The sequence below is a fragment of the Scyliorhinus canicula genome, chromosome 9 (genome assembly GCF_902713615.1).
Source record: "Scyliorhinus canicula chromosome 9, sScyCan1.1, whole genome shotgun sequence".
Lineage (NCBI taxonomy): Eukaryota > Metazoa > Chordata > Chondrichthyes > Carcharhiniformes > Scyliorhinidae > Scyliorhinus > Scyliorhinus canicula.
This window is the reverse complement of record NC_052154.1, coordinates 46,648,440-46,663,263: the sequence shown is the minus strand read 5'-3', so window position 1 is coordinate 46,663,263 and position 14,824 is coordinate 46,648,440. Positions and strand designations below refer to the sequence as shown.

Sequence of the window (14,824 nt, the reverse complement as noted above, 5' to 3'; positions counted from 1 at the left end):
GGGCTGCACAAAGAAAATTGTCACAAATTTAGTTGTCGTTGTTACATAGTAGAGAACCTTGAATGCTCACACTGAATGTCATCCCTAAGCCATCTTTTGATTAAAATTAAAAACATTTTTTTACTTAAGATAATTATTTCATCTTTATGTTTTCTGACCTTTTCGCAAATTAAGCTGTGAAAATCGGAAATTGGTCCTCAATTTGCTTTTTCATTTCTGAACTTATCATGGTCCCAATATGTGTAATGCTGTTGGGGAGGTCTGTATTAAATTCCAGGCAACCTCAGTAAAAGAAAAGAGAATGCACTGCCCAGGACACCATCTTCCACTCACTTGAAGAATGTTAGAGTGGCTGGCACAAGCCTGAGAGTCAAAAGGTTCTTATTTTCGCAAAATGTTGGTGTGTGAACTGCAGTGGAAATTTAAACTTTTTTTAATGTAGATGTGGTGCATGTCATGTAAAAGCTTAATTCCACTCATTTTAAGTAACCAGGATTTGGGGTCTAATGTGTATTCTGTTAAAAATGTTATTATTGAAAATTTGCAGACTAGAATGTTGCATGTAGTACAAGTTCTAATCGTATGTGGGCATCAAGAATCTATGAAGGGTTAATAACAGTGTTTGTAATTATAGGCCAAACACTTTAATTATTAGGCATACTGTGTGACATCATCCTGTACCTCCGAGTTGTCACTGATAGAATTGAAAAAGCCAGATGGTGTGTGATTATAGTTAGTTCCTCCAAAATGTGTTTTAGAAGCAATTAAGAGGTTTGGACCCCCTCCTAGTGATCTGCTCATCTGTGATGAGATTTTTTTTGCTCAGCCTCGTGATACAAAATGATAACTCCTGACAAGAAATACATGAAAGGTCAGGAGGGCTGTAATAATCAACTTAGATTTTCAGGGAATTACAGATTTTGGAACATTTCTTTTTTTGGATAAATGGTTTTATCTGAAAGGAAGTAAAAGTAATCTGCAATCCCTCACTGGGAGTGCTTTGGCATTTTGAAAGCTTGGGTGATTAAAAACAGATGGGTTGTTATTTGTCTGAAGGAGTGCAGGTTGCAAGTATAAGACAGTACTGCTTCTTTCAGTCTGCTTTCCTGGAATGCTGTTTGTTCTTTTTGGAAAATGTTTGTGATTTGCTGGTGATGTTAAAAAATAAAAGTTGAGTTTGAAAATATGACAGGCTGACAAAGTTGCCTACGCCTCCTGCTATTTCAGAAAGGTTTTCAAACTGTTTTCAGCAGCACAAATAACAACCTAGAAAGAAAATGTCTTGCTGGAAGTACATTTCTGATCCATCGAGCTTCACAGCCAGCTGTGGACAGTTTTAATGTTTTATAGTCCGAGTCACAAACAGGTTATTTTAGATTCGGCCACAAAAATATTACCCTTGCAAGGTGAACTGCAATAAAATTACAAAAAAAATTATTGTTTCCATGTATGAATCCTAGTACATTATTTGTTAGCCATAGAATCTTGGGGGTGACCTTTTAACTCTGAACTGAATTTAATCCAGTCCAGATTAATGAAGTGAGGGCTTTTGATGTTGCTTAAGTGCATATGAAATGGTTAGAGTCGTCTAAAATGAGGTCCTGGTGGCGTGAACCCTGACACAAAGTTACCTTGAATTGAGTAGCACTAGCAAAGTCGCCAGCAAAGAGCTCAGGAAGGCTGATGTGGGAATGAAGAAAATTTCAAATTTGAAGTAGCCCCCCACTTCTGTGTTCAGCAAGTAAAGGGTGTTAACTTCTGACTACTTGATGTTGATATGAAGTAGTTCAATTGATAAGAGATGCTAACAGAATTCCTCAATACAATTTGTATATTAGTGAGGGTCATTTTAATTACTGGTGACAATATCGAACAGACAATATCGCATTCTACACCTTGCCTGATTATTTTTTCCATTCATTTCAGTGGAATTAAAAGTCAGGCAGGATGTATGGCAGGTGGCAGATGCAATATTGCCCTTTTAAAAACAGTCGGCAAAAGTCAAATCCCCCCCCCCCCCAAATATTTCTGCTATCAATTATGAATTTGCATGTTGTGATCTTTAAGAAATTCTGTTTTAAATTTCTCTTTGCAGCAACAAGCAAGCTTTTCTACTGGAAAATGTTCCATGCAATGACGCAAGCTGCAAGGCTGTGGGCCGAATGTTCAAGGTTCTTTGGGAGTTGTCTGATTTAAACCAAATTAAGAATGCTGTTGTGGCAACCTTCTTTGACATTTATGAAGATGTAAGTTCAGCATAATACTAATTATCTTTTACATTTACTAATTTGAATTCCGTATCCAACTTTTTACAGCTACTGGTATTGGGAAACTGTACTATAACTGAATGTTTGGTGCATATAAATAATGTGAGAATGATAATTCCTACAAACAGAGGTTTTCAGATTTAATTCCTGGCCTGTACTGATTTTCTAGATCTCAGGCGGGGTGGTAAGATGGAATTCTTTTGTACATTCAAGGAATGTGGGTGCTGTTGGCTCGACCAGCTTTTATTCCCTATCTTAATTGCCCTTGGGATGGTTGTGGTAAGAGGGATTTCCACGATTTTGATGCAGGGACTATGAAGGAATGGAAATATATTTCCAAGTCTGGGTGGTGAGTGACTTGAAGAGGAACTTCCAGGTGATGGTGATCCCATTTATCTGCTTCCCTTGTCCTTCTAGATAATAATCTTATAATAATCTTTATTGTCACAAGTAGGCTTACATTAACACTGCAACAATGTTACTGTGAAAAGCCCCTAGTTGCCACATTCCAGTGCCTGTTCGGTACACAGAGGGAGAATTCAGAATGTCCAAATTACCTAATAGCACGGCTTTCGGGACTTGTGGGAGGAAATCAGAGTACCCGGAAGAAACCCACGCAGACATGGGGAGAACGTGCAGACTCCGCACAGACAGTGACCCAAGCCGGGAAGCAAACCTGGGACCCTGGCGCTGTGAAGCCATAGTGTTAATCACAATGCTGTCGTGCTCCCCATGGCTGAGAGTTTGGAATCCAGGCTGGGAAGAAGAAAGATTAGCCATGGTTCCTGCAAAGCATTGCTATCTTGTGACCCTTGTTAGAGAGTACAGCTTTTTGGATATAGGTGAAGACAGAATTAATTTTAGTTTCAGTTTCCTTTGTCTGCTCTGAGGTTATTTACACCATGTGATGCAATATTGTAATACAGCTTCAAGGGAAAAACATGAGAGTGGCAATGCTGTGAGGCGGAGGTTGGAGGAGAGAACTGGGGAAACCAAATTATTTTCCCTGTGTTGTCAAATTTTAAAACTGCTTTATTCAACACACTTTATTATTTTTTTTAACTGGCCTGTCAAAAAAAAATAATCTAAAATGATGACAGTGGTCAATAGCGGAGTGGAATCATGGACATACGTATGTAAGTTTATTAATTTACAGGATGTGGGCATCTCTGGCTCGGCCATCATTTATTGCCCTTGAGAAGATGGTGGTGAGTTCTTCTGGAACTGCAGCAATCCCATGGACTGTTAGGAAGGGTGCTGTTAAGAAGGGTGTTGAAGATTTTGACTCCATGGCATTAACAAAACAGCGATATATTTCCAAGTTAGGATGGTGAATAGCTTGGAGGAAAACTTGCAGGTGGTGGTGTTCCCATGTGTCTTCTGCCCTTGTCCTTTTAGATAGTTGTAGTTGTGTGTTTGTAAGGTGCTGCCTCAGCCTTCAGCGCATCTTGTAGATGGTACACACTGCTGCCACTGTTAATCAATGTTGGAGGGAGTGAATGTTTGTGGAAAGAATGCCTATCAAGTTGGCTGCTTTGTCGTGGATTGTGTAAAGCTTTTTCAGTGTTGTTGGAATAGCACTTAGCAAGGCAAATGGAGAGTATTCCATCACGCACCTTACTTTTAAAATTAATTTTCTTTTTTTTTAAATTTAGAGTACCCAATTATTTATTTTTCCAATGAAGGAACAATTTAGCATGACCAATCCACCTAACCTTCACATCTTTGGGTTGTGGGGGTGAAACCCACGCAGACATGGGGAGAATGCGCAAACTCCACAAGGACAGTGACCTAGGGCCAGGATTGAACCCGGGTCCTCAGCGCCGTAGGCACGTGCCACCCCCCAAAAACAAAATAAATTTATTAATTTTCTTTACGGGATGTGCGTGTTGCTGGCTAGGCCATCATTTTTACCCATCCCTGATTGCCCTTGACAAGGTGGTGGTGAACTGCCTTTTTGAACCCCTGTCGTCCTAGTGGTGTAGGTACACCCACAGTGCTGTTAGGGAGGGTTCAACAGAACGGAATGAAACCAGAAGGACCACCCGGCATTGACCTAAGCACTGGAAACAACATTGGCAAACCCAGCCCTTTTGACCCTGACTGCCCTGCAGCCATTTAGCAGCTTTGATTCAGAAGAAAGTCCCGCCTCAGAGACGAATGTAGGGGTAATTGGTGCCTCCTAATTTGTGCCCAAGGCTCGAGCGGAGTGACTTGCTGGGCTTCCCCCACCTCTGCTCCTGAACTTCTTCCACCAACCTCAAAATTGAGGCCAGTTAGGATACGGTCATTGAGTGGCCATTAGTTACCCTCTTAAGAGCCTCAACCGGGGAGGGAGCAGCCAGACCGGCCTCAGCCTTCTCCATCCCCGGAATGTTGCACTCCTGTCTAGGCGGTGGGAAGACCATCTTTGAAATTCTTCGGTCCTCCACAACCTGAGGCAGGCACCATAAAATTCTGCTCTAAGTCTCAACTTGCAGACATTGTCAGATCTCCTCAGAGAGGGGCCTTTTGGCTGAACTCCGCTGGATAACTTACAGAAAGAAATTACTGTCTGGGATTCCTTCCTGTGCTATTCAGACATATTATTTGGTGGTAACGATAGTACCATTGACATTGTAACAATGTCAGTGAGATAGCCTGATCATGCACACTTTCAGATTCATTGAAGGATGGTTGTATTAGTTGATACCGAAGAGGAAAAGGGGATATAATTTTCAGAAGACGTTTTTAAAAAGCTTAATTTATTTTTACATGTTGCAACTGAATAAATTTATTCACTGAGGCAAAAATGAAGAACAGTGGAGATATGTAGCACATCAGGAATAGACAAGACAATTGACCCTTCAGGTATAAAACTAATCCTTGTGCATCTTGCAAATCTTGGGTATCTGTAAGTTATATTAACTCTTATATATGTGAGGATATTTCTCTTAAACCTGGTGAATTACTAGTGTCATGGTAAAATACGGTATCAATTTTTAAGCACACAAGGATATCAGAATCCTGGATATGAAGTAAAATATCATTAAAAATGAGTATTTGCTGTGTGAGCAGATGTAAGCAAACAAGCTTCTACACGTAAATGGCACTAAGGTTAAAACTGTACTTTGAGTAAAAAATGCCACAGAAATAGCAGATAGATCATACTTCATAATTGAGCACAATCATTACAAACTGCATCTTTGTACAATTTGTTTCTCTCAAGAGGTTTCACCCACATTGCCTTTATAACCCTGGAGATTGGTGCGGCAAAGGCATCTATAATTTTGACAGTACTTAGGCTGATTGCCTTGTGTGTGGACTAAGAAGTACAGTGCCTCAATTCATCGCATCCGTTGCTGTTAGATGCAGTTTTTGAGCTTCAAACATAATTGTGAATAACCCATAATAAACCTTTAACTACCAAACCACTTGCCATGCCTTTCATTAATATTTGACTGCTTCAGCTACCTTATTAATGCCATAACCTGGCAATATGGTAATGAAAATCAGCATGCTTCATTAATGAAATCTTAATTATTCAGTTTAACAGTCAGACACAAAATATTAACTATCTTGCTACTTAATTCTTCACAATATTCTTTACATTCTTGCTATGAAAAGTTTAAAAGTATGTTTGCATGTTTCATCTTTTAAGACACTCTTCAAAACCTACTTTTTTTGTCAAGTCAGTCATCTGTCCTAATATCTCCTTTTTTGGCTTTGTGTTAACTTATTTTCTCATATCACTCCTACAAAAGTACCTTGGGACATTTTTTCTACATTAAGGGCAGTAGATTATATTCATGCAGATTTGATCAACAAAGTTTGACATTTTTGCAATATAGGACACTCAAGACAAATAAAGACCAAGGTCTATTTATTTCACCTTCTATCATACTGATTGTCCCTTGCCACAATAAGAATGGAATTGTTGGCTAATCAAAGCAATTCAACTCTTATCAATTAGTCTACTACAGACGCAAACATTTGACGTGGAAAACCCCAACGATGGAGAACTTTGAGAACTGTGGATCCAAAGTCACCTGTTTCGTTCAAAGCATACTACACTTGCCACATGTCATGTCTCAAATTACTCATATAATGTATCCCAAAATCTTTAAAGAAATAGCCTTATTTTGCATTTGAATGAAACAGCACCTTGGGAGCCTGCTCAACAGATTGACCGTTCATTGAATAAAATAATGTTTCCACAGATTAGTTTTGAACTTTTCCTCTTGAAGCACACACTAAGTCCTATGTTCAGGACAAGATGACACAGTTTGTCATGGTCCACATTTTCGAATCACCTTAGAATCCTAAGAAAACCAGCAATATCACCCCTCAACCTCTCTTCTGGTGAGAACATGTCCAATTTACACAATCACTTTTAATTCAATCCCTCCAGCCCCTCAATCGTTCTGGCTACTCTCTTCTATATCCTTTGAATGACTGCAATATCTTTATGTACAGTGGAAATCAGAGTTGTATATCGTATTGCACGTATAGTTATACCTATCATTCAGAAATTGGAAAGATTAACCCCGTTATTTCAACTCAAAACTGATTTTTTAATACATCCCAACATCACATTTGCTCCAATCCCTGCTACCAGGTATTATTGCAACAACTTCAATTTGTGAATCATTCATTTTCCATACAAATTATTTTCTTTCAATTAAGTAACACTAACTTCCTAAACTATTTATCCCCACACAAAGCATTTCCCTTCATCGAATTTCATTTGCTGCGTGGGAGTGCCCAATTTATAAATTTTTCAAATCCTCCTGTTGACTGCCATATTAAGCTTTGGAGAATGCCATCTTTTTTTTAACCAGGATATTCTACGGTATATTTTGAACACTATGTATGGAACTTTTCCACTGGTGAGATTTTCCTCACCCAACAAAGTCGATTAACTTTTGAACGGCCCGCTACGTTTTCCAGCCCCTCCCCCCTCCGTGACAGGGCCATAAAATTAAGCCCTGTATCTTCCTTGTCATGAAAGTTCTAATTGACACATTTAATCTTTATGGTGTCTGCATTAGTATTTACTAAGAAATTAGGAAAATATCTTTTGAAGGATAATCTGTATAACATTAATATTTCCTGATGCAATTTTTTTGTGATAGGGTATCCTGGATTTGCTTGTCTTAAACGAAAATAAGGACAATTCAGAGTTCACCATCCATGCTTTGCGAAATAACTTTGATGCTGATGCTTACTTTGTTAAAGTAATTGGTAAGTAGACACTGTTTATCCAAATGTATATATTAAAATCAAATAAAACTTTTCACGGATAAAGTTTATTTTGATATTAAAAAGCAATAGGTATGTAGTAACTAAAGCTTATGCGAGAGTGTTCCAACCTGAAACACTGGTTTTTTGTGGTGTATTTACTTTTGGAAATTTGTGAGAAATGTTTACGGAAACGGTGAGAACTCAAATCTCTCGTTCATTAAAGAACAACAATAAGACTATTTATTAAAGGGACTTCCGGTAGTGGCCATGGAGTGAGTGGTCACACATTTGGTGTCTCACGCTCAATGTGGATTTTGTTGGCGGGGGGGGGGGGTGCTTTTTGGTGCAAAATGTGAGTGAGTGCCCATGGAAGGTAATACTCCTCTGGTGAGATCAGTGTATGGATCATATGACATGAAGAGCCACAAGAAAGAGAGAGCAGCTGGAACAGGACAGTTTTTATTATGCGCCACAGGTTAAGATGGCAGAGGACAAGTGATCGACGGAGCAGCTGGTGGAGTTTTTGAATGGAAAATTCCAGCAGCAGAGGAAGGAAGCTAAGGTGGTGGACCCATTCAGAGTTGCGACTGAGAGAGAGGAGCAGAGATTGGAGGCTCAGGGCCTGGTGATTGAGAAGGTGGAGGAGGCAGTGAGGGAGCACGATGAGCAGATAGCCTCATTGGAGACTGAGTTGGGGATGGTCTTGGACAGTCAGAAGAGTATATGTACATAGGTCATTGAAGTTGACAGGACAAGTGGAGGGGTCAGTTAATAAAGCACACAATATCCTTTGCTTTATTAATAGGGGCATGGAGGTTATGCTGAACTTGTACACAAGACTAGCTAGACCACAGCTGGAATATTGTACACGATTCTGGATGCAGCACCATAAGTATGGCATGCAGAACACATTGAAGAGAATGCAGAAGAGGTTTACAAGAATGGTTCTGGGGATGAGAGCCTTTAGCTATGAGGGTAGTTGGAGAGGTTAAGACAGTTCTCCTTGGAGAGAAGGACAAAAGGAGATTTAACAGAGATGTTCAAAATCATGAGAGTAGATGGGGAGAAACCGTTTCCACTCGTAAAAGAATCAAGAGCGAGCGGGCGGACATTTAAAGTGATTTGTGAAACAAGCAAATTTGATGTGAAAAATACTTTTTCCCCAGGATTCGGGTCTGGAATGCACTGACTTGAAGTGTGGTGGAGGCAGGGTTAATTGAGGTCTTAATGAGGGCTTTAGATGATTATTTCAATAGAAATAGTGTGCAGGGTTACGGAAAAGGCAGAAGAATGGCACTAAGTCATGATGCTCATTTGGAGAATTAGTGCAGACATGATGGGCCTCCTTCTGTTTTCTAACAATCCTTGATGCTGTGCTTCTTTCAAGCATAAAGGCCTCTAACTTCAAACTGCCCGAAGATGTCTAGCCTCTCAGATCAATTAAGGGATGGGGGGATTGTTTTCCCCCATGAGCGCAGATTTGTACCCTGTTTGCAACCTCTGTTTTCCACCCCTGAAGGAAAAATTCTGATATTTTACTCAGCTACGAAAATACAACTCTGAAAGTACAAGGGCGGGATTCTCCCATTCGGTGGCAGAATGTTCACGCCATCTTAAATGCCGTTGAGTTTCACGACAGCGTGAATGGGCCGCTGAGAGTACCGATGCTGGCCCCTACAGGGGGCCAGCACGGTGCTGGAGTGGTTCACCCCACTCCAGCCCCCCATCCCGGCACCATCTGGGCGCCCCGGAACCTGCGCATGTGCAGTGATGCTGGCGCAAACCCGAGCATGCGCGGCACCCTCAACACGTCTGCCCCGACGTAACATGGCACGGAAATCAGGGGCCGGCCTGCTGATCAGCGGGCCCCGATCGCGGGCCAGACCCCATCGGAGGCCCCCCGGGGACAGAGCCCCCCCCCCATCCCCCACAGGCTGCCCCCCCGACCCTGCGCGTAGAGTTCCCACCGGCTGCGACCAGGTGTTGACGGCGCTGGCAGGACTTTGCCTTTTTGGAGCGGCCGCTCAGCCCAAGCGGGCCGGAGAATCGGCAGGCCAGCCACGTACAGCGGCCCGCGACCGGCGCCACGCCTGGCATGCCGGCGCCAATGGCACCGATTCTCCGCTCAGCAGAGAATCGCATGCCAGCCCCGGGCTGGGAGAATCCCGCCCAAGGTTTCTGACACTGAGTGATTAATGATTGGACCATTAAGATATTTTTTATCCTGATGATCTACAGACTTGAAATTATTTCAGACTGGTAACGAATGACAATTTCACATTGGAAACAGATGTTGCACACTAATATCAAAGAGGCTGAAAAGAAATAGGAGGAGAAATAAATTGACAGTTTGTGATTGTAGCAAGCCCTGACTTGGCATGTCCTGGAGGCAAGATAATTTGCATTGCGCTGAACCACTCTGCATGAAGTTTTATTATTGACATTATGTCTGGGTTAGTTAGTAGACAATCCACTAAAAACGTCTGATGGATCCTTGCTGATAAATTCAACCAATTAAAACATTCAAAACTACTTTTAATGATGAAGTGATTGTTTTAATGCAGTATTGGGTTTCAATTGCAGCAGTGCTATTAATGGAATTAATATTGATTAATTTAGAGAGCAGTGCACACATCCTGTTTCTTACATTCACATTATGATAGCGGTTCTAAGAATGTTTTCCCATTCTTTTTTCTTCTAACTTCACATTTATCCATATATAATTCATCATTAAATCATCAACATCTTTAATTTTCTGCATCATTTTGAATTTATAGTTCAGAAAAGTGCTGATTGCCTTCGATCTACTTCAGTAATCAGTATAAAACATCTTAATCAGCAGATGGTCGTGAAAATTAATTCCAGAGGGATAGGTATGATGGTTGAATGAAATAGGCTATTATATCTGCCAATATGTTTACACTACTTCAATATTGTGCTGGTGCTGCCAGTTTCAATCAGAGGATGACAGCACTTTGGCTGAAATTGCCAGATTTACGAAAGCCAAGAGCCAAGAAGACCCAACATAACTTAGGTCTTCCTGATCATATGTATTAATTTTTGGTGTTCCCACCAGCTACATGAAATCTGTATAACAGAAGTTAGCAGCACACTGATGATATAAAAATAATTTTAATTGCAAGTGGTGATAGTAAGAAACCTGTCAAAGCTTGTCTTTAAAAATTGAACATTCTTTGGTTTTACAGTAGAATTTTAAAGCAGTTATTTATTGTGCGAATGCCAATGTGAAGATTCCCACAGTCTATGGAACCTTGAAGAAAAATCTCCCAAGCCATTACATATTCACATTCACTGGAATTTAGAAGAATGAAGGGAGATCTCTTTGAGATGTATACAATTCTGATGGGGCTGGGCAGACTCGATGCAGGGATGTAGTTTCCGCTGGTTGTGGGATCTGGAACAAAGGGTCAAGTTTCAGGATGTCGGGTAGGCCATTTAGAACTGAGATGAGATGAAAACCTTTGCTCAGACGGTGGTGAACCTGTAGAATTCGCTACCGTAGAAGGCTGGAGGCTCAGTCTCTGAATCTATGCAAGAAGGAAATACATTGATTTCTAGACTCTAAAAGTGTCGAGGGGTAGGGGCAGAGCAGAGGAGTATGGTGTTGTGGTGTCGAGGGGTAGGGGCAGAGCACAGTAGTATGGTGTTGTGTTGCCGAGGGGTAGGGGCAGAGCAGAGGAGTATGGTGTTGTGGTGTCGAGGGGTAGGGGCAGAGCAGAGGAGTATGGTGTTGTGGTGTCGAGGGGTAGGGGCAGAGCAGAGGAGTATGGTGTTGTGGTGTCGAGGGGTAGGGGCAGAGCACAGGAGTATGGCGTTGAAATAGATGATCAGCATGGTCATATTTCAATTATGTGTGAGGTTTCTGATGGGGCAATCCCCTCATTATAAGAATATTATTACCCACACATCTTTTAAAAATTTGCACAGTTAATGAGAACCGTGTATATTTCTGAACCTATTTCCAATCCACTTGATATCTCAAAGTTTTTGATTAACTTATGAGCTAATGGCCTGAACAAAGAACAAAAAGAGAGAATGTAATCAACCAGAGAGCTAGATTAACAGGCACAGTGATAATGACAGGATCACTGAAGAGTCCAAGTCCATAACTTGCTGCTGACAATTTGAATGTTTTACAATGACCCACTCAATAACTTTCTTTTTTAATTATTTTTTTAAAAGAAGGGTTTTTATTGAGTTTTCACATTTTGTATTTCACAACTCAGAAGTTCTATGTTATACTTTATATAATATCCCCGACCAAAGGAAACAAAACAAATAAAACAACCTAACAAAAACAAGCAAGAAATTAAAGGTGGTTAAAATACAGGCAGATGTCAGTACAGATATTTACATAAAATTGATTTCCCTCCTGCTGTGGCTTTTTGAACGGCGTACATTTGTTGTCATTCCCTGTTTGGTCCGGGTGAGTATTTACAGATGTCTCGCTGCAGTTTTTGCCCCTTGTTCGTCTTTATTTCCTTATGTGTCTTCCCCTTCCTTCCCTCTCCCCTCAATCTCCTCTCTTTCCTTTCCATTATGTCCTGTGACTGGCTTGTGTCTCCTCCCCATCCCCTTACTCTGTTGGTTGCTGGCTACGAACAGATCCTGGCGACCGCCGGCTTATGAAACAGCCAGTCTCAATCCACAAACCACTGCCTAAACCCGAATCGCCCCAGCACCTCCCAACAAATACGCCCACTCCATCTGATCAAATGCCTTCTCCGTGTCCATCGCCAACATTACCACCTCCTCCTGCCCCCCCGAAGGCATCATAATTACATTCAGTAGCCTTCTCACATTCACCGTCAATTCACAAATATCCATCAGATCTTTGCTATCACCCCCGGGACATAGTCCTCAATTTGCGATGCCAATGACTTGGCATCCACGTTCAATCATGATATCGGGCGGTACGACCCACATTGCTCTGGATCCTTATCGTTCTTTAAAATCAGAGTGACGGAAGCCTGCGATAATGTAGGGGGCAGTCTTCTTCTTTCTCCCCCCCCCCCCCCCCTCTTACATCATTTACGCCCTCACCAGGTCCGTCCCAACCCTTTTTTTTTAAACTCTACCGGGAACCTGTCCGGCCTTTGAGCCTTCCCTGCCTGGATCGTCCCCACACTATCCATCACCTCCCTCAGCCCAAATGGTGCCTCCAGTCCCTGAACCAGCCCCTCCTCCTTTTTGGGAAACTCTAACCCATCCAGAAACCGTTGCTTCCCCTCCTCCCCGGCTGGGGGCTCAGACTCGTGGAGCCTCCTATTAAACATCTCGAACATCCCATTCACCCCCTCCAGGTCCATGACCACCTTGTCCTTATCATCCCTAACTATATCGATCTCCCTCACCGCCTCTTGCTTTCTCAACTGATGGGCCAACATCCTGTTTGCCTTTTCCCCATACTCATACACTGCCCCTCTGCAGCTGTTCCACCACCTTCCCTGTAGAAACTAACCCAAACTCCATCTGGAGCCTCTGATTCTCCTTCAACATCTTGCCCACCAGTCTTGCCCTCTCCTCCTACTCTGTTTTCTCCCTATACGGCCAAATCGATATGAACTCCCCCTGACTACAGCCTTGAGTGCCTCCCACACCATGGCGCTATGACCTCCCCCGTGTCGTTCAGCTCCACGCATCCCCGAATGGCAGTCCGCACTTCATCCGTCAGCAACCCCACATCCAGCCTCCAATGCGGGCACTGGCCCCCGACCACCCCTGCCAAACCTCGTCCAACACAAAAAATCAATCCGGGAGTATATCCGGTGCACATTGGAGAAGTATGAAAACACCTTCGCCCTCGGCCTCCCAACCTCCACGGGTCCACTCTGCCACAATGTGCTCCATAAGCTTCAGCTTCTTTGCTGCTGTCGACACCCTCAATGACTCAACCGGTCCAAGCTTGGATCTATGACCATGGTAAAATCACCTCCCCATAATCAACCAATGAGAGTCCAAGACTGGAATCTTCCCGAACACCTGCTTCATAAAGTTCACAGCATCCCAATTCGGGGCATGAACATTTGCCCAAACCACCGGCAACCCCCTCCAACTTCCCACCCACTATCACATATCTCCCCCACGAATAGGCCACAAAAATACTGCTCACCTCAAACGAAACCCACTTATTAACCAACACCGCCACCCCCTCACCTTCATATCCAGCCCCGAACGAAACACCTGCCCCACCCATCCTTTTCACAACCTGCTCTGGCCTCCAGCTTCATGTGCGTCTCCTGCAAAAAGGCCATGTCCGCCTTCAAACTCCTCAGATGCGTGAACACACTTAACCGGCCCATTCAACCCCCTCGCATTCCACGTGACCAGCCTGGTTGGGGGGCTCCCTGTGCCCCCTTCCACTGCCAATCAGCCATGTCCCTTTCTGGGCCAGCCCCTGGCCCGAGTCATGTAATCCTCCAGGTCCCCCCCCCACCTTCGAACAAATCTGCCTCACAGCTCCAGGGTCTCGGGTTCAATTCTGGCCTCAGGTGACTGTGTGGAGGTTTCATTTTCGCCCCGTGTCTGCTTGGGTTTTCTCCGGGTACTCCGGTTACAGTCCAAAGATGTGCAGGTTAGGTGGATTGGCAATACTAAATTGCCCCTTAGTGTCCAAAAGATTAGGTGGGTAACGGGGATAGGGTGGCAGTGTGGGCTTAAGTAGGGTGCTCTTTCCAAGGGCTGGTGCAGACCTGATGGGCCGAATGACCTCCTGCACTGTAAAGCTTATGATTCTAAGGCTTTGGGGATGTAGATCGGGAGGAACCTGGGCAGTACTTTCATTTTGATCATCTTCCCTCTCTCTGCCAGGGATAGTAGCGGTGGGCCCAGCCTCTGCAGTTTTCCTTTGACTTCCTCTACCAGACTCGTCGAGTTCAATGATCAGGCAGCTGGCTTTGTCTCCATGTTCACAGATGGTCCCCCATGTCTGGTAGAGCTGGTGTACTGCTTTCATGGTGGACAGCAGGTCAAAGTCCATTTGTAGCTTCTTTCTCTCGCTTTACAGTTTTACAGTCAGGGCCGATGAGTACCGCTGGTCCTCCTCCAGTATGGAGTCATCCAGCTCTTACCTAGCCACCCTCGCCTTCCTATCTTTGCGCGCTTTGTCTGCAATAATTTCCCCTCCCCCATTACTGCCTTCAGCGCCTCCAGAAAGTGGAGGGTGAGACCTCCCCATTCTGCGTGTTGGTAATGTACCCATCTATGGCCTATGATATATGTTTGCAGAATGCCTTATCGACCAGTAGGGACTTACCTAGCCTGCATGGGAGCATTGTGCCCGGCATGTCTCCAACGTCTATGCAGTGTGGAGC

General features: G+C 43.2%; 1 protein-coding gene across 1 annotated transcript in view; it reads left to right on the top strand.

Annotated features, from left to right (window-relative positions):
• Positions 1-14,824, top strand: part of itfg1 (integrin alpha FG-GAP repeat containing 1) — a 357,461-nt gene that overhangs the window by 210,406 nt on the left and 132,231 nt on the right. Inside the window, exons 11-12 of the mRNA XM_038806657.1 lie at positions 2,096-2,246; positions 7,382-7,490. Of these exons, the coding sequence (XP_038662585.1) occupies positions 2,096-2,246; positions 7,382-7,490 (260 nt within the window). The remainder of the gene's footprint in view (positions 1-2,095; positions 2,247-7,381; positions 7,491-14,824) is intronic.